Source organism: Pundamilia nyererei, unplaced genomic scaffold (assembly GCF_000239375.1).
Source record: "Pundamilia nyererei isolate P.nyererei 1_Seehausen unplaced genomic scaffold, PunNye1.0 scaffold00128, whole genome shotgun sequence".
NCBI lineage: Eukaryota > Metazoa > Chordata > Actinopteri > Cichliformes > Cichlidae > Pundamilia > Pundamilia nyererei.
In genome coordinates, this window is record NW_005187529.1 from 1,275,852 (window position 1) to 1,294,877 (window position 19,026).

Below are 19,026 nucleotides of genomic sequence, written 5' to 3' on the forward strand. Positions count from 1 at the left end.
GGTGGCTGACTAAATACTTTTTTGCCCCACTGTATATATATCTTGTAAAAAAAAATCTACAAAAAAATTGAAACATTTCTGCAACATCAAAAACAAACAAACATTTTTTTGCAGTAACTGCAAAAAATGTAAATATTAAAAAAATAAAAATGCTGACAGCTTTCTAGCACCAATTTTCATGAAAATTGCAACAAACTAGATCTAGTACTTGACATTTTTAATTTTAGCAACATAAGATGGCAAGTGTTTCCTTGTTTTTCTTTTGGGTAAATGACTCTGATTGATGCTAAACACACATCAGGATAACACTGAGTTTCCTCTTCAGGTGACAAGTGAGCTCAATAAACTTAAATACAAGGCTGGGTCCCATGAACCTGGATCAAGACACGGAGGAGGTTTGTATGTTTTTTAATATTCTAAATGCCTGTCATTGATGTTGTAGCAGGAGTCAAGCAACTGCACTGCAAGTAAAGAGACATCTCTTCTTTTTAAGCTTATTAAATGTGAACCAGGTGAAAAAAAATGTGAAAAAAACCCTCCAGGAGCTGCACATTCAACCCTAATTTGAACTAATGCTCCATTTTCCATTGTTGCATTATTTCAACCCCAGGAGGAGCTGACCCTGCTAAAGTGGAGGCTCTCCAGGAGGAGCTGAAAGCAGCGCGTCTGCAGATCAACGAACTGAGTGGCAAAGTTATGCAGCTCCAGTACGAGAACCGCGTGTTGCTCTCCAACATGCAGCGCTACGACCTGGCCTCTCACCTGGGCATCCGTGGCAGCCCTCGCGACAGCGATGCAGAGAGTGACGGAGGGCGGGACGATGACACACCTTCAGCCTCGGCTTCCTCCCCTCGCCTCCTCCCGCCACATCGCAAACGCGAGGGCCCAATTGGAGGAGAGAGTGACTCAGACGAGGTGAGAAACATCCGCTGCCTCACCCCGACGCGCTCTCTTTACTCACCTGTAGATAGTCGTTTTTTATCCAGAAGCCTGAAGGACCGGCAGCAGATGATAGACATCCGCATCGAGGCGGAGAGGCTGGGTCGGACCATTGACAGGCTCATCACTGACACCAGCACTATCATTTCTGAGGCCCGAGTATATGTCACCAATGGGGAGCTGTTTGCTAGGTTGGATGAGGATGAGGAAGGTGGCAGGTAATTGTTACATGAAAAAAACTATCACAGTTTTGTGTGTTCACTACACTGTCGTAGTCTCCTCCAAATTTACCTGATTTTGAAAGTCCAAACTTGTTCTTCCTCAGGATCAGAGAGCACGAGCTGCTGTATCGTATCAACGCACAGATGAAAGCCTTCAGGAAAGAGCTGCAGAGCTTCATAGACCGCCTGGATGTCCCCAAGCAGGACGACAAACAGGCAGAGGAGCCACTTTCTGTAAGCTGATAAAAACAAGAGTGACTGTCACATTTCCCCCCCACACTTTTCTTCTTCTAATGCTCATCATTCTTCTCTTCACTCCCATTTTTCCTTCAACTGCCATCGCTCCAGATGTTTCAGCCCATCATTTTGCTGATCCTCATTCTTGTTCTGTTTTCCTCACTGTCTTATGCCACCATTTTTAAACTGGTATTTCTTTTCACCCTGTTCTTTGTACTGTAGAGCACACTTTCTGCATCACATTATGTTTATTTTTTATTGCTTCTTTTTTTTTTAAACATTCATTTATTTCACTTTTTGTTATGTTGAACACATTACATAAGGTCACACAAGGTACAGTTTTTTTTTCATTTTCCAAGTATGACCCACTCATCTGTTCAGCTGCTTTCAACATTCCCTGGAGACCACACACCTAGAAGCGACAGTGGAGTTTTAGGTGAGTATGTCATTCAATTTTTCCTACTGTGAAAACCTGTGATAGAATTCCCTTCACAGGTCAATCTAGGTTTAAGATGATTCTTTGAATCAGAAAGAAAAGCTGTCTGAAAATACCTGTGAGGGGAAAAGTTTGTGCCTTATTTATGTGACTACAGGAATAAACACACATCTTTTATGAATACTCTGTCAAGTCTGTGAAAATGCACATAGGCCTACACACACTCAAGCACCCTCCCACAATAACACTGACACTCATACTGTAGGACTACATCTCCTGCAAGTTCTTCTTCTTAGGCAGCTGTGCTGAGTCACCACCAAATGTCAGCCTAATGTACAACAGATCATCCACACAGTCACGGGAAGCATAACAGGAGCACTGTCATTTTACCTGCATTAGTGTTGCACTGAGAATCTTACAAAATGCCTCTGGGTGAGTCTGCAAAAGCATACCGTTGGTGAATCTGTTTATCCAGCGGACCTGACCACCAGGACGGGGGCGGAACCGGTCTACTGCTTTCATCCCACCGGTGGGATGTTTTACGTCACATATTAGGGCCAGCTGTGGAGGGAGAGAGGAGGAGAGACGTTGAGGGAAAGGGAGAGAGAGAAAAGGGGGATTTTATTCCAGTTAATGAAAGCATAAATTCAGCGGTAGCCTCTCGCTCTCCGATCTTTTTTAACTGAACCGCCGCATTCCAGTTACTTCAGCCAATTTTGCTGGCTGAAATGAAATGTGTATGTTTGGGGGATGAGGACATTCACTGCAACACTCGGGATTATCAGAGGAAAAACAGGTAAGAGCGCAGTGTTTGGTTAAGCTGCACGTGCTTCGTATTTTTGCGCGTGAACATAGCATACTAACAGAAACGCTATGTAGTGCATGTAAATGTAAGCCGCTACTGTTATTTCGCCTGCTAATTACAACGTTAATAATAAAAGCAGCACGAGTTAGCCCACGTTTTACAGGCCTGAAGTTACAGACAAGGCTAGAGTCACAGTGGTGGCTCTGAGGATGAATACAAACACACCCTTCGTCGCTTTCCTCGTGATAGTCACCCCCTCTCATGCTAAGACAGCGGATGAGAAATGGCTAAGAGAGAAGAGATGGCAGGCTTTGTTTACTGGGGAGGTAAGTTTCTTTTGCAGGAGTTTGAGATACCGTGTGTTAGTATTACGCTAACAAAAAGAAGTTTCAAAAAAAGAAAGAAAGAAAAAAATGTGCGCCGTTTCTAAAGAGTAAAGATTAGCTGTTTTTAGCTAACAGTGAGGTGATTTGTTGCCATGGGTACAACACAAGGTGGCACCTCTTGCGACGTAATTAGAGGAGCCCGGTGTAGATTAGAGCATCTCTTTTACTCCTTAATACCCCTGCAGGCGCCGTTCAGCTATTTGGCTTTAAGGGTATAAACTCATGGTTACAGGGGGTAAAAATACTCCGCAGCTCTTACATCAGTGCACTCCACGATATATTTTTGGGAGCTTCTCCCATTCGCCTCAGAGTGGTTACTGGGTGTCTTGTCATTGCTTGCTCTGGATTGTCGCCTACAACGTCTCTGTGTGTGGGGCAGAGACGCGGCACGGAGCTGAGCGTCCCGGGATGTATTTTTTATTTTTTATTTTTTTAAACATGTGAAATTAAAACCAGCGCAGGTTTAGGACACAGCAGAAAACCTGCAATTTATTTAAAAGAGAGAGCGAGAGAAAATACCGTAGGGATTTGCTGCAGAATGAGGGCTTAACTTCACCCCAGTGAAGATATGGAAGGGACTCGAGCGTCCTGCGTGAGCGCTGCTGTGACTGCTCACCCGAGCGCTGCTGTTTGGCCGACGTGGGATTTGATCGGCTTTGGATAACTTTTTCTGCCACTGGTCACCACTTGAAAAGCAGCTGGAGTTTACGAGAAAGCATGCCGAACTATTTGAAAAATGTTTCCTACGTATCCCATACGGAGAATCGATGGATCTACTTAAAGATTTGCTTTGTGATAGTACTCTAACAATCGATCCAGTCAGGTTATTGTTTTAATGTGTTCTTTTAATGCACTTGAGAAATGTGGAGCGCTTTTGTGAACGGCGCGGGGCTGCACAGTGGGGGCGGTGCTGGCGGGGGATACGTCCATTCTCAGGGATGGGAGTTTGTCCCGTGCTCCAGGATGGAGAAGACAGACAGAGGCAAGGGAAAAAATCGCAACCCGTTGAGGAGGATCTCTTCCCCACCCACGGTCTTCAGTCAGATCTACGACACGCAGCTCGGTGCTTCCCCCGCAGGTGCAGAGGGTGAAGCGGGGTCCCAGCTTGAGATTCACAGGGGGCAAATGTGGCCAGGTCCAGAACCCCAGCAGCAGCAGCAGCAGCGGGAAGCCCAGCATACACGGCTAAAAAAGAAATTTGAGGATCTAAAAAAGCGACACATACATGACAAAGAAGAATGGATGCGCCAGAAGGAGTCATTGTTGAGAGAAGTGGCTGACATACAAGTAATTGAGAACATTACCACTCGTCTGTCAGCTATACTAAAATATAAATATTTTGTCAGTAGCACACAACTATAAATTGGTGTATTTAATGTTTAATGTTCTTAGATTATTCTTTGGAGTGAAATTGAATGTTTAATCTTTTGTTTGTGTAACCAGCTGTCTATTATCAAACATCCGTCCTCTTCTGAGTTCTTGTGTGATTGTAAAGAAAAACAATTGGTTTCCTGCAGGGAGGGGAGAACAGGAGGATTCTGTTGGACCTGAAGACGGTTTTAGAAGAAGTGCAGGTGGAGGTGAAGAGAGAAGAAGAGAAGAGAACAGAGCTTCAGTTACAGTATACCAGAGACAGATGTGCATGGGAGCTGGAGAAAGCTGAACTTAAATGCAGGATTGCACAGGTAAGTGAGGGATGATGGTGACTTTATTTTTAATATATATGTACACACACAGACACATCTTATTTTAATAATTGCATATTTTCTTGTGTTTGCGCATGGCTGGCATTCATTGTGGTGTAAATTGGACTTGCTGCCAATATGGCAGGGTGATAAGTCACAGTGGCTTCTGTCCAACTCAAGCCTCAGCTCCGACAAAAGATTTGCATGGAGGAGACAAACTTAGTTTTCCCACCGAGCCAGAAACCAACACCAAACTTGGCTTTCAACTGCTGGCTCTGGGAAAATGAAACATTAGCCTGTTTTGGCAATGGATAGCTATTGTTAAACGTGGTGAAAAAGGACAGAAACTACTTGAAGTTAAGTTTGCATACCAGTGCCATGCTGTGTTGGGCACTGTATGGATCACTTGAATGACCATTCACAGCTATTCTTCAAAGCAGTGTGGCTTTAGGGATTTAGCATTTTTTTCTGGTTATATCAGAAAATGGATTTATTTGGCTGCTTTAATGCCTAAATCTTATGAGACTTGTTCTTCCTTTGTAGATCAAAAGAAAGGATGAAAACTTTTCATGCTGTGAACTCTGTTAATATTAAGACTTAACTGCACGCTGACTGCTTTGCATGTCTCTTTGCTCGTTGGAGCTGTAGTTTCTCTGTGATGTTGTGATGGCAGCAGCTTTATCTGCTAGATGAGCCCCATATCATTCCTATCACAGACTTAAACTGATTGATCTCCTTCTGAGTGAAGTCATGAATCTCCTAAATTCTATAACATGGTGATAGAAATTAAGGGGTTGCTGCAATGATACTGCTGAGAAGTAATAACACTAGAATTAAACTAAGTTCCAGGGATTTGTCAGATCACACACATTGGTTTAACTATCATAATGTAGCTTTTCTGTATGTGAGTAGAGAGCAGACTGTGACTTCTCAGCTCTTCTCTTTGTCCCCCAGGGCCTTTTCACAGTGTGGTTGAAAAATAGCCAAATAAAAACGGACATTTACTGTTCTGCTTTGTGTCCGTAAAGCTCAGTGAACCAGTGTGAGAAAGACAATTCAGTTTCTGCAGAGCATACCATGATACCAGAGAAACACACACTGATGTTTTCACCAAGATGCTGTAAATGTACTTATCTGTATTAGAGACTGTTACCTGCCACCTGAGAGCTTTTTTTTTTGGCACAGGTGTCTGTCAGTGTCTGTCCTTGGTATATGTTTGCAAAGGCCTCATAGTAGTTTGTGCCATAGTGTTTTGTGTTTGTGTCAAATGAGAGTATTTAGAATGTTGCCTCTCATGCACACTCACAGTTTTCTGTATGGATTGCACAAACAGACAAAAGTGAAATGTGACATGCTGAGTAAGATTTACTCCATTGTAGTTGTTTGTCTTGATGCCACATCCTGCCACAGTTTATGTTTTTGGGCACAAAAGCATAAACTGTTTACCAAGAGTAAAAATAAGGCCGCTCTTAAAGATCCAAATCCAAACTATTTACAGCAGAGAACTCTACTAACTGACTTGCAGACTTGTAATTACCTTGCATATCAAATAGGGGTGGGGGTCTATTGTTTGTTTCACTCTTTTCAATTCTGTGTGAACTACTGAACTAAACAAATGTTCGTTGTCTGTGAAACACCTCATAAAGGTTGACAAGAATGAATGCAAATCAATGAGTGGAAGTCAGCCGCACGAACTGGGTGCAGCTTCATTTCACTTTGAAGTGATATGTGAACAATTTCAGCATGGGTGACAAACTCCTCTGTCATTTTCAACATGTTGGTTTCACTGTGCCAGAAGCAGAAGTATCAATTTATTTAGTGAGACAAAGCAAACACATGGTGTACTATGATGGCCAGAAATCGCTAGGGCGCTTTGAATGTGACCTTTGATCACGTTGATGACAATCTATAATAGTAATGAAATGAAGAATATTTATACATGTCACTCTGTGCATGTATGTTTTAAAAACTGCCGTTAAATGCATTCGACTGAGTCATAAAGTTAAAGTGGTATCAACTGAGCTCTTTAGTACAGTATCCTGCTAGCTGAACAGCTAGATGCTGTTTATTTATTAGTGCAGTTTAAGGAGACCTTTTGAAAGCAGTATCAGACTTTAATTTATTCTCTTTTGGTCGTTTTGTAGGTGGTGAATCATAAAGAAGCTGCGAGATTTAGCCATATGAGTAGTTCTTTTAAAGTTTGGCTTCACTGATATGTTGTGTAGATTAATTGCTGTACCAGAGATTATGGGCTTCAAGCCAAAGTGAGTCAAATAAAAGGCTGCAGTATTTTATCAGCAGTTGTATGTTTGTGCTCATATATTCATATATCAAAGGCACATCATTTTCTTTGGTGGGCTTTTGTATTTTGTAACTGCTATATGTTGTTTCCAGATACCAAAGAAGCATCCAGGGTCCCAGGCAGAGGTCTTAGCCCCGATATTTCCAGGCATATTTCCCTGCATGCCACTGATTTATGAATGCTGCTGGCAGCTAGGAGACATCTCATTCTGCTTTAGCAGCCAACGCTCCCTTCTCCCTTTACCCCAGCTCCCCGCCTCCCCTTGGAATGTAACATTGTACAAGCTGTGTGTTCGCTATTTATAGTGGGTCACCCTGGTGACACAGTTACCTTTATATACCCTGTGTGCCATACAGTGACTATCAGGGTGGCCAAGAGTAGTTGGAGGTTGTGTATCAAAACTGAATTTAAGGATGTGAATGAGTATGTTTCCTTGTGCTGGAAGAAATGCTGGTAATCTGCGTCTCTGTTTACATGTTCCTGCAGTATTTCCTTTATAAGACAGTTTGACTTCCTTTGTCAATCATTGAAAACTTTGCTTGGCTCTTTATTGTGACTCCAAGCATGTTATTTCTTTATTTTCACAACTTGTTTACATGTAGATGTTTAAATAGAGTGTGGACAGCACCCATCATCATCCATCTCTAATTGTGGAGAATTTTGAAAAGAGCTACAGGCAGATTGTGTTGACTTGTTTTCCTACTCCATAATTTGTTGATCCCAGGCCACAGGCAAAAATAACACCATGACCGAGGTTTTTGGTTTGTGTCTGCGGATGGACACTAAAATAACGCATTTGTGCAAGCTTATGCATTATCTCCCTCTTTCTAACAAACACTACATACAAACTCACACACGCACATGCACACACACCCAGGCACACTAATATACTGTATGCACAGGCGTTGTCCTGGGCTCTTTCCAGCACCAAAGCCTTTTTTTTTTTTTTTTTTTTTTTACTAGCAACAAAAATGCACATTTGCCACGGAGTGCACAGATCTGTGTACTGAAACACCCCCCTGTCCTTAGTTCTGTAAAAAAACACATTCTCTACATCAGATGGGTTTTCCCCAAAACTGCTATATTAAACTGAGGCCACCAGTGCTCTAGTGTTTGTTATTTTCAGGCTAAGTCAGTTTTCTCTTTCTATCCTTTTCTCTTACAGTTCATAGTTTTGTGAGATTTCTTTTCATACTCAGTAATTCGATAACATACTTTCAGTGTCCATGTTTGGCTGTTCAGCAGGGAAAATCCCAGGGGAAATGCCCATCCTAGCTTATTTAAAAAGGACCTTTATTTAATTAAAACAGAAAATTCAAATTGAATCCAATAAGATTGGCATATTAGTAATGTTTTCAATGCTATTTGCATTGAAAGGAATCATGGTTGTATTCTTATTTGTGTTAAAAAACCATCTTAACACAAATAACTGGATTACCAGACTGTCATTTGACTGAGGTCACATCTGCAGACATATTTTCCTGTGTGTGAAAATGCCATATCCTGCACTGTATCCTGTGCTTGTTAAGTACCATAGAAAAGAAAGTTGAACCCTGAACCTATGAACCTGTGTGTGGGTTCTTACAGGATATTTTCAGTATTCAGTTTTTTTGTCTTTCTCTCTCTTCCTACTTGTGAACCCACTCACACTTATCCCCATGGTGTATTATTCCCCCAGTTCCTCCACCTTCTCTTCCTGCCCCTCCTTCATTCTCTTAATTCCACATTTAACATTTTCTCCTACTCCTGCCTTCATGTCTTGTCATCTGGCTTTCATCCTCTGGTTCTCCAATTGCAATTTATCCTTTATCACGACTGTTTTCTACAATGTCTCTCCCACTCTTTTTCTTTCTATCTCCCTTCTAACTTTTTTTCTCCTCCTCTGCAAACTGTGCACTCCCTGTCTGGTTCTTTCAGTTGGAGGGTAGAGAGGCTGCTGGATTGGTACGTGGAGGGGTCCAGTCAGCAGCAGGACCTTGCTCTTCAGCTTCACGGTGCACTCGAGAACAGCACGGTGAGACATTGACGACCTGCAGGGAGAGGGAAGAGCAGCAGAGGATCCTGGCAGATACATATTCTACGGCTATGGACCTGCGCAGCCGCGTGGAGCACAGCGAGAGGGACTGGTTGAGAGAGAAAGCTGAGCTGCTGGAAAGGTTTGACGTGGAGAGAAGGGAGTGGGAGAGCCAGCTGAAGGATATGCAGAAGAAAATAGAAGAGGTAAGATGCTCTTAGTGTGAAGGTATGTCTACATTTCATTAGATTTGTGGTTAAAGGTGAAAGTTGTCTTTACAGTCACAGTCAGGGAAATTTTGTTTTGCAGCACGTTTATATAACAGTAAACACAACAACAACAAAAGCTTATCACAGAAAAAGTGAAACATCCCACCAAGTATGCAAAAATTACAAACGTTGTACAGTAGTTGTTGAGTAGTAGTTAACTTAGCCACTTTTAATTGTCCATCCATAACAGGAAATTATATGATGTATGGCTTCATATAGCTGCTACAGTGTGTAACACTTCCCTCCTTCACATCCTGTTCACCATCAACTGTGTGAAAACATCCTCCCCGATCATCACAACGGAGTTTGAGGAAAGAAAGGCATTGGAAGAATTAGAGCGCTCTGTTAGTCCTCTGGACTCTGAGACAGGCGAGAGGCAGTGATTAGGACTGTCAGTGACCTGGTGTGCTGCAGTAATGAACTCCTCCATATGTAAACATCTATGTTAGACAAGTCTGCAGCAGTCAGAAAAATGACTGGTTTCTTATTTATATTTGGATAATAGAATGTGCTGATATGGTGCAATTGGTCCCACCTTGGTGTGAAGTTATTCACACTTTTCTAAAGTGCAAATTGACTAATTGAACACAAGTTTAGGAAATCCTTGATCTTTAATGTTTAGAAGTATACCTGTTTATGTGAGAACAGCAGAAAAGGTCATTGGTGCCTTACTTCTAACACTATTGGACATCTACAACAAGCACTGCATCTGCAGAAGTCTGGGCATTGCAAATGATCCCACTCATCTTTTGTGCAGTCTGTTTTCACTTATGCAGTCAGGGGAAAAAAGGTACAGGACCGTTCGCTCAAGGGTCACGCTCCTGTTAAACAGTTTTTGCCCCTACATCAATCAGGCTGCTGAATTGAAACAATAGACTAGACATTACTAGCTGTTTACCATCCTGCTATTTTGCACTATACACATTTTTATTTTTGTTTAAATGTTGTTTTGTTTTTATGTAGTTTCATAAAGTTGAGAAATTAAACAAGTGGATTGAAATCTGACATGCCCAGAAAAGCAGATTAGTGTTTTATACCCAAGTAGTTGGACAGAGCAAAAGCACTGGAACAATTTGCTATGAAAAGAACATGTGGCTCTAATTTGCCCCCTTGAGACCAGAAAATTAGAGAGGAAAACAACAGAGGAATAAAGAAGGCTAAAGCGCAGTAGTCCCATCTAGACATTGCATGATGGGAAGGGAGCCTAGTCGGCATGAATTGCTTACTATTTTAAGATTTCCATGGTAGGAGGCCAAAGGTTATCCACTGTTATTTAAGAGAAGTCTTTGAATGTTATTTTCTTTAGTCTGCCGTGGTCTAAAAATGTTCATTAGCTATCTTGCCTGACTTCTCATCATTTAACGTGAAGTTATCATTATGCATAAGCAGTGGATCCAGAATTTTACTGTATAATCATATGGTGCCATTTATAGGCTTCGCACTGCTTGAGCCTTTCATGAACTGTTTTATCTGTTATATTTAATCTCATCCAAAGGTTGAGGTTGGAGTATGCTGTAGCACACTAGTCTGTTAAAAGATGCATTCTTGTCACTAAATTAATAATATCACTGGATAAAAAAAATGTTATTACAGATATTATTTTTCAAAAATATTTTCATTCCAAATGAAATATTTGCCTAGATTAATAACAATATTGCATTTCCTTCACTATTAGAAACCTGAAAGTCTGTCAACATAGCTGTGTAAATTCTGACCTCTATTTCCTCTTCCCATCTCTAGCTGTACTGTGAGGTGAGAACCAAGCGAGCAGGCCCTGGACTGGACAGTGGCAGACCGGATGTTCACAGTGATGCTGTGCATAGACTCAGCATCCGCTCCACCAGCACAGGGTCGAGTCTTCTCAGCGATAACTCCCACTCGGAGCCACTCAGCAGCAGTAGTCAGTCAGAACCAAACAGACATCCATCTTTACCTGGACTTTATCACAACAGAAGCATCAGTGTTGATGGTGGTTGCGGTAACAAAAACAGTCACCACTCCACCTGCTTCCAGAAAGACAGTCTGTGTGATTTTATTGTTGGTAATGAGTTCGCTCGGAGCCAGTATTCACAACCTAAGCTTGTGGATGTATTGAAATCTGCAGGGACTTGGCAGCAAAGCTCAGTCAGTGATAATAAGGAAGATGTGGATACAGCAGAGCTTGATGCTGATTATCACGGAGCCCCAGAATGTGGAGTTAAAAAGGAAAATGTTTGTAAAGGCAATGAGGAAAGAGGCCTGAGCGACGGCAGTGACAAGAAGACAAATACGATTGCTCTTAATGCTGTGAGGGTTTTATCTATTTTTTAATTTGCTATTAACTCTAACACTAGATATATTACATTATATTTATCACTGGTGGTGTTAAACAGTATACCCTTGTATTTTAGTCATCACTTGGTGACCTTTTGCAGATAATCCTCTTTATGTGACATACCACCAGCTCTAGGTTTTAGTGATAAAATACTCTGGCATTACACAATATTCATCTTGTCTCATTGTCTTTCTTTCTGCAACGTTTGTCTGTTTCAGGCTCTCAAAGAGATTGCCCGTGTAAGTGAGGAGCTTTGTAGTTACCAGGATGAGATCAGAAAGAAGAACGGAGATAAGAGGTAGATCCCTGTTTTTATGTTAACTCTCTGGCACCAGCATAGGAGTAGGATAATCTGTGTCTGCTGAAGCTCACCATGTACATAGTGTCAGTGCCATGTGTGTTTTATTTCAAAGTGTAAATACATGACATTACTCTTCAAACTTCAGATGTAAATTATCTAGATTGATTTTGTAGAAAGATACTGGACTCAGTTTACACTTTGTTTGCTTTCAGGAATCGATCTGAATCTCTGTGCCTATCTCAGGAAAGTGACATACTCTTTGGCCATAACGAAACGCGCCTAGATGTGGATGAAGCTCCTTGTGACCTCAGCCAGATCTACGATGATCTCCTGGCCTTGGAGAGGGAAAATTGGATCACTTTGTCTCCAGGTAACACCTGGCAAGTAAAAAAAGGGCTGAGTGAATCCTGGACAACAAATAACACCGATCCAGATGGCTACACAAACACACAGACAAGCCATGGAGTGCACTCTGAAATGGATACAGCAGCCCCACCCATCCCTCCTCGGACCTCCTCCTGGAATCTGAGCACTCCCACCCATCCAGACACAGAACTGCACATCCCAGAATCTCCAATATCAACTGTGAAGAAGTGCCATAGTCCCTGCGCTTTAGTGGACAGAAAGTGTAGCAGCCCATCCATTGTCAGGAAGTTTGGGGCTATGCTACAAGAAAACGAAGGAAAAGTTTTTGTAGATGGTGTGGTAGCATCGTGCTCGGTGCCTGCTAACTCTAACTGTAATATGGCCTGTTGCCATAACCGCTGGTCCTGTGATACAAGCAAGTTCACTAACAGTAAGTTGTCCACATATGGATCTGTGCAGAAAAGCTTCTCTGAATCCAACATACGGACTGCCAGGAAAGATCTGTGTTCAGATTACTGTCCAGGTGTTGGAAATTTAAAAGGTGCTGAGGCACACACACCTCCAACTGTCAGAGAATTACCTGTAGAGTTGCTCCTGTCCTCACCTGTCAGCCCCAACCTTCAGGGATCCAGAAGAAACATAATGCTGGAACAAAAAACAGCTGAGTTCAACCGAACTTTATTTCAGGCAGAGATGGGCCGTGGGGTCGATGGAGAAGACAGTCTTAATGCAACGGATACCAGCTCAGTGGGTTTCCAACCGGTCCATACAGAATCTGAGGTTTTACCTTCCAAAGAGACTAAGTTTGAGCCACATTTTACTGATGCAACCTCTAGCATCATGGGTGTGCATCCTGAAGCAACTGTCTCAGAGTCTGCAATACAGAACCCTGAGGTCCAACCAAGGTCAGTAAGATGCACCACTAAACCAGAGGAGGCTATTATAAAGCAAGAACCTCTTTCTGTATTTTCAACTGTTCCACCACAGGCTGTTCTTAGGGAAGCATCAGTACCCTCTCATAATCCTGCACACCATTGTGAGGTCAAGCACAAAGTTCGAACAGCAAGCAGTCCTTCGAAGAAAACACAACACAGAGGAGCAACAGAGGGTCTTTTTTCTGAACCGGTCTTGCCTGCAAGTACTCAGCCAGCTCAGCCTGTGGATGATTCCAGTTCTGAGAAAGAGAATCCCCATGGAGCAAAGGCTCAGCCAGTCAGAGCTGCTGTTTCACTCCAGCAGCTGTCTGCTGAGAACAAACAAAGACAGACGGCACAGCCAAGACATGTTTCAGGGTCTTCCTGCCAGTCTGACTCCTCCAGGCCTGGGCTTCGAATAATGAATGACCATCCGTGGAAACCCCTCACTCTTGCTGCATACCCGAGGCCTGAGGGATCCAGGTCCAACTATGGAGCAGTTGAAAGAATTCTAAAAAATTATGAAAGTGCAGCTCGGGCACAACTGAACCAACAGAACGAGATGCATTCTAACTCTAACCCATTCTTCAGTGCTGCACATGAGAAGAACGCCACAGAACTGGACATGCTGAATGTGAACCCTCTGCCTTTACCTCTTACTTTGAGACACACACAGAGTGCCCCAGTCATGCACCCCAGTCATGCACAGCTAAGCAGCCACAGTGCCAGTGGTGTGAAAGAGATACAGCTTGTAGTGCAGGTGGGTGGAGCTTGACAGAATTATGCACACTTGTATTAATGGAAATGCTTTTTTCATTCAGCAGATCTTCACAATGAAGATGTTAATATAAAGAGAGTTCACTTGAAGAAAGTCTGCAACTATGTATTTAAGTTTGAACAAAATCTATTTAAGTAACACTATATTTTTGGGCCAGTTGGATGGACCAGGAAGTTGTACATTTTGTTCTGTTCCATTATGAAACACTAGGCAATTACCCTTGACTGAGGACAGCTCCAGTGGGAATGTTGTTTATTTCTGGTATGTGCTAAGAGACAGAGGCAGGCCAAAGCCTCCATTATAATCTGGGCATCTGGGCCATTCCATTGCTTAAAGGCTCTTAACAAAAGGAACTGGCAGTGTGGTATATAAAGTTTAAAAAAGGGAGGTCTGCTCACCCTCACTGGCTTGTCTTTCATCTTTCAATGGTTCTATAGTGGAAGTGTTTTTCTGGCCTTTCTGTTGAAATTACAGAAGTATCTGCAAGAAACCAGCTGACTAAATGCCCTTGGCAGATTGCAGAGTGGAGTGAGCTGAAGTGATTATGCTTCTTTCAAGTCATGCAAATGTTTAAGAAATTGTGCAAGTAATTATCAGCCAGTTTTATTTGACCTCGTGAAAAGAACGTAATTGGAGGCACAACTGAGGAGCACTACCCAAGATCATTGTGAAGTGCTTTTAAATCGGTTCAACTGCAGCATATGTAAGATATTCAGTTTCACTTTCCCCTCGACCACCATGTGTGACTTTTTCCACATAAAAATGCTTTATTTTAGTGTTCCTGTTTGAAATGTGCCTGTTGTTTTCCCTAGGGTCAAGAAGACAACTAATGGAACACATGACAGAATGTAAAGTATCTAAGTGTGTGAATTTGATTGAAGACAGGACGGTGTGATGATCCTAAATGTTAATTCATTTTTTTCCTCTCAGGAAAATGAAGAGCCTTCCTCCACCCACAAGAGCTTTTCAAGACCTGCCCGCCCAGCCAACCGTCGTCTCCCCTCGCGATGGGCCAGCCGCTCCCCCACTTCGTCCTCCTCCACCTCGTCCTCTCCCTCTACCACTCCTATTGTGCCTCCATCCATTCCCCTTCAGAAGCTCTCCTCTTCTTTTACATACTCACATGCCTTTCACATTGAGACTATCATCATTTGATCTTCACTGTGTGACCGAACCAACCAGAAGCCTTGAATAATAACCTCTGAATTTTGAACCTTTGCTTTTTACTGTTGTATATAAAAATCCAGACTGCCTCTTAGCTACTCCAGACTAAGAAGTGCTTTAGTTGTGAGTTCATCAGCGAACTCTTAGAATGTATGGTATCCAGTGGAGCCTAATTGACCAAGAAAGGTAAGAAAGTGTCTGAAGCAGCTTCAGTAATTCAGCAGTACGCTTTGATTAATCTGCTAGGAATCATACCTTACATCCGACGTTGAATACATCACCTTCCAAGGAATAACACACCCGGCGTGTCATTTATTTATATTAACCATCTGAAAGGATAATCTCTGCTCAGGTCTGGATTCTAGCTTTGACTAGTGTAGCCTTGCTAATCCATCAACAACAGACACTTCACTTCTCACTCTGATATATAAACTGTATTTACACATTGAAAGTGATGTTGATTCATGATAAAGTGGTTAAACTAAGTAAAATCCAAAAGAATGTGTTTACAATGTACTTTATTTTGTATTTTGCGTGCATCGTGTTTATGTGCTTTTTTAGCACAAAATGTGATATTACATATACAACATGTAGCATCATGTTGACTTCAGAGATAAAGATGGTGGATTTTCTTTTAGCATTACTTTCTCCCAAACAAAAGTGTCAGTTTTCTGCCTTCTTGATCACTATCTTCAGTACATGCCTGGATTGTACCTTGCCTGTGACTAAAACACATTGCTTGTGGTTTTAATTTTTCTTTACTAAGCAAAAAGAACATTTACTTGATATCAACAGGTTAAATGTGAGGTTTTTTTTATAACTTGGTACCAAAGGCTGATTTATTCAACATTTCCTCTTTTTTTTTTCAATTAAATGCATTGTTTCTAATTACATTTCTTTTGTCCATCCACTTCTGATGTTTTCTAGAGTTTCTGTCAAAACTAATTCTTGAGCTCCTGCTTAATTGCATAACATGGCTAACAATGCATATGAAAGACGTAGAACAGCCTTTTTCTCTACTTTTCCTAATTCTGAATGGTCACATATCAGGACATTACTCAGCTGAGTAGTACAGTATTTTTGAGTCAAAGTGGTAAATCATGAAAGTGATGCCTTTGCTGTTCATTTTGTGTAATAAACATAAGGATTTTGCTTCTCTTTTCACATGACATGTCAAGAGTGTCTTTGTAATATACCTGTAATATATCTAGGATATGCTATATGTGCTTTTGTCATGCTCTGTTTGTTAGCGACGTTTCTCAAAATTGTTGACAGCTTAAATCGTGTTGTGAAAGCAACAGACCAACATAATACAATATGAGAGGCGTGTTATTATACAGTAGAGTAGAAAAAATAAATTGACTAGTCCCATAAACAAACCCTTTTATTTGACCTATTTAATATGATAAATATGTATAAGCACGGTGGTTAGCACTGTTGCCGCACAGCAAGAAGGTCCTGAGTTCAATTCAACCATCAGGCCGGGGTCTTTCTGTGTGGAGTTTGCATGTTCTCCCCGTGTTTGCGTGGGTTTTCCCCGGGTACTCCGGTTTCCTCCCACAGTCCAAAGACATGCAGCTTGTGGGGATAGGTTAATTGGTTAATCAAAATTGCCCATAGGTGTGAATGTGCGAGTGAATGCGAATGCCAATGGTTGTCTGTCCCTGTGTGTTGGCCCTGCGACAGACTGGCAACCTGTCCAAGGTGTACCCTGCCTCTCGCCCTATGACAGCTGGGATAGGCTTCAGCGCCCCTCGCGACCCTGAAAAGGATAAGCGGAAGCGAATGGGTGGAAATATGTATAAGCAATGACTTATAACAACAGTTGCCTTGTGGCACTATATGTTGCAAATTAAAGACTCCACAATATTAGAGAGAAAAACCCAACAATCACAAAATCCCCTGTGAGTAAACTCATGAACCCCTTTTAACCCCCTGTTAAAAGGGGGTTGTTCTTCATCCTCCCCTGAGTCTGACACAACCAGAGGCAGTAAAGGGTGGGCATTTGTGACTGGCAGGTGGTGAGGGTAAGAAGAAGAGAAAAAAGAAGATCATAGGTAGATAAGGTCAAAACACAAACTACAGGAGAGGGCAGACATTGAGTAATTTATTTCTCAGCAATCAACCCATGCCTGATTCCCACGCTGCATCTGTCTTCAAACCTTATCCTTTCACTATGAACAATAATTTAGTACATTTTAGACATTGGTCAGACTTTGCGCATAAATATTTATGTGAGAGAAATCAAGTCACAGTGCATGACGTTTCAGCTCACAGAAATGAAGCACCAGAATCAAACGACTGTCTGGCTCCAGTTGCTTCAATCTTGCCAGCCAAGATCTTTGGTAACACTGTGATCTCTTCCTGTGAGTGCAGAGCAACGTGACATCAGGAACTGTCTGTCTGACACTAGACACTATAATGTCAATGTGTAAGCACTTCTGTTCCCACCTTTTCTTTTTGCAGTTTTTCCCCACATTCCTTTCTGTAAATATGTTTCCATCACATGGAGTAAATATGCATTTTTGTGTTTATTTTTTCCTTGCCTAAACACAAAAACATGAAAAGTACCATGCTATTTATGAATGTCAAGGCTCTGTTTGGTGAATGCATTAGTTATGCAACTTCACACACACACTCACACACCCTGAAACCTTGCACTCTAGGCTGACTGAAATAACAGGTGCGACAATGTTGTGGTGCCAGAAATCCTACCAGGGGCTGATATAAATATAAATATTGTCATTCTCTTCTGACCTGCCCAGTCTAGGACCATATTGGCTGTCTGACCTGTTTTACTATGTCAAGGTTGGGCAAGAGTGCACACTTGTGCTATCCTGTAGTCAGATCTGGAGGTTTCCAGATGCTAAAACCATTATATAACCAGTGCTCTTTATCCTGTTGCTGATTAAAATAACACTGAGGGAAAGAATTTAGAGAACAATCTGTATTTCATCAAGGAGGCAAAGAATGGTAACACTTAAAATTGCCGTCACCAAGTGTTGACACATGAGCTATAAGAGACTACTGGTTATTCTTGTAATAGTTAATGGAAAATTGTCTTTAGCAAGCCTTTATTTGTAATGTCATTAGTGAAAGATAAATATCAGAATTTTAATACTGACCAGCAGTTTCACGGCCAGGTGAGGCCTGCTTCCTTGTTTTTTTTTTTTACTGACAAATGAAGTAGACATAATATCTGAGGTTAAGTCACATGAGTGTAGTTTATACCTTTTAACTTAATTTTAAATATGAGATCTAAAGAGATCTACCTGCGAGTGAGAGGTTTATAATTAGGCTGAAAACGCCAAATAAACCTATGAGAGAGATAGCAGAAACTCAATTTGGTGCATCGTTAAAAAGAAGGACTGCAATGACCAGCTCAGCAAGAGGCCTGGAAGACCAAAGAAGAATACTAAAGTGCATAAAGAAAGTATTATTTCAGTGGATAAGAAAAACAACTTTACAGCATCTAACCAAGTCTTGAGGAGGCAGGTGCATCACTGCCAAAGTCTGCAAGAAAGAGACATCCCCTTGCAAATTGTTGACAACAAGGTGCAAACCAGTGATTTCACTCAATTAGACTTAGCCTGCTGGAGGCAACATTATTCTGTATGGGTATAGCAGCCAGTGGAATCAGGTCACAAGCGTTTATTGATGATTGATGAAAGTCAGAATTCTGAGAGTAAACTTTTTTCTCAGAATTCTGACTTTAATCACAGAATTCAGATTTTTTTCTCAGAATTCTTTTTTCCCCCTCAGAATTCTGACTTTTCTTTTCTCAGAATTCTTTTTTCCCCCTCAGAATTCTGACTTTAATCACAGAATTCTGAGAAAAGAAAAGTCAGAATTCTGAGATTATGGTTCTGACCTTAAAGACAGAATTCTGAGAAAA

The 19,026-nt window shown here is 41.6% G+C and overlaps 1 protein-coding gene across 5 annotated transcripts in view; it reads left to right on the forward strand.

The window, feature by feature from the left end:
* Positions 1-16,297, forward strand: part of LOC102211608 (protein SOGA3-like) — a 22,388-nt gene extending 6,091 nt beyond the window's left edge. The window contains exons 1-8 of one of the 5 annotated variants that reach the window (XM_005743176.1): positions 2,971-4,311; positions 4,542-4,709; positions 8,929-9,231; positions 11,035-11,580; positions 11,827-11,906; positions 12,122-13,949; positions 14,780-14,815; positions 14,898-14,964. In XM_005743176.1, coding sequence (XP_005743233.1) covers positions 3,886-4,311; positions 4,542-4,709; positions 8,929-9,231; positions 11,035-11,580; positions 11,827-11,906; positions 12,122-13,949; positions 14,780-14,797 — 3,369 coding nt within the window. In that variant the 5' untranslated portion in view covers positions 2,971-3,885 and the 3' untranslated portion in view covers positions 14,798-14,815; positions 14,898-14,964. The other 4 variants (XM_005743177.1, XM_005743175.1, XM_005743178.1 and 1 more) reach the window with 4 other exon arrangements.
* The last annotated feature ends 2,729 nt before the right edge of the window (positions 16,298-19,026 follow it).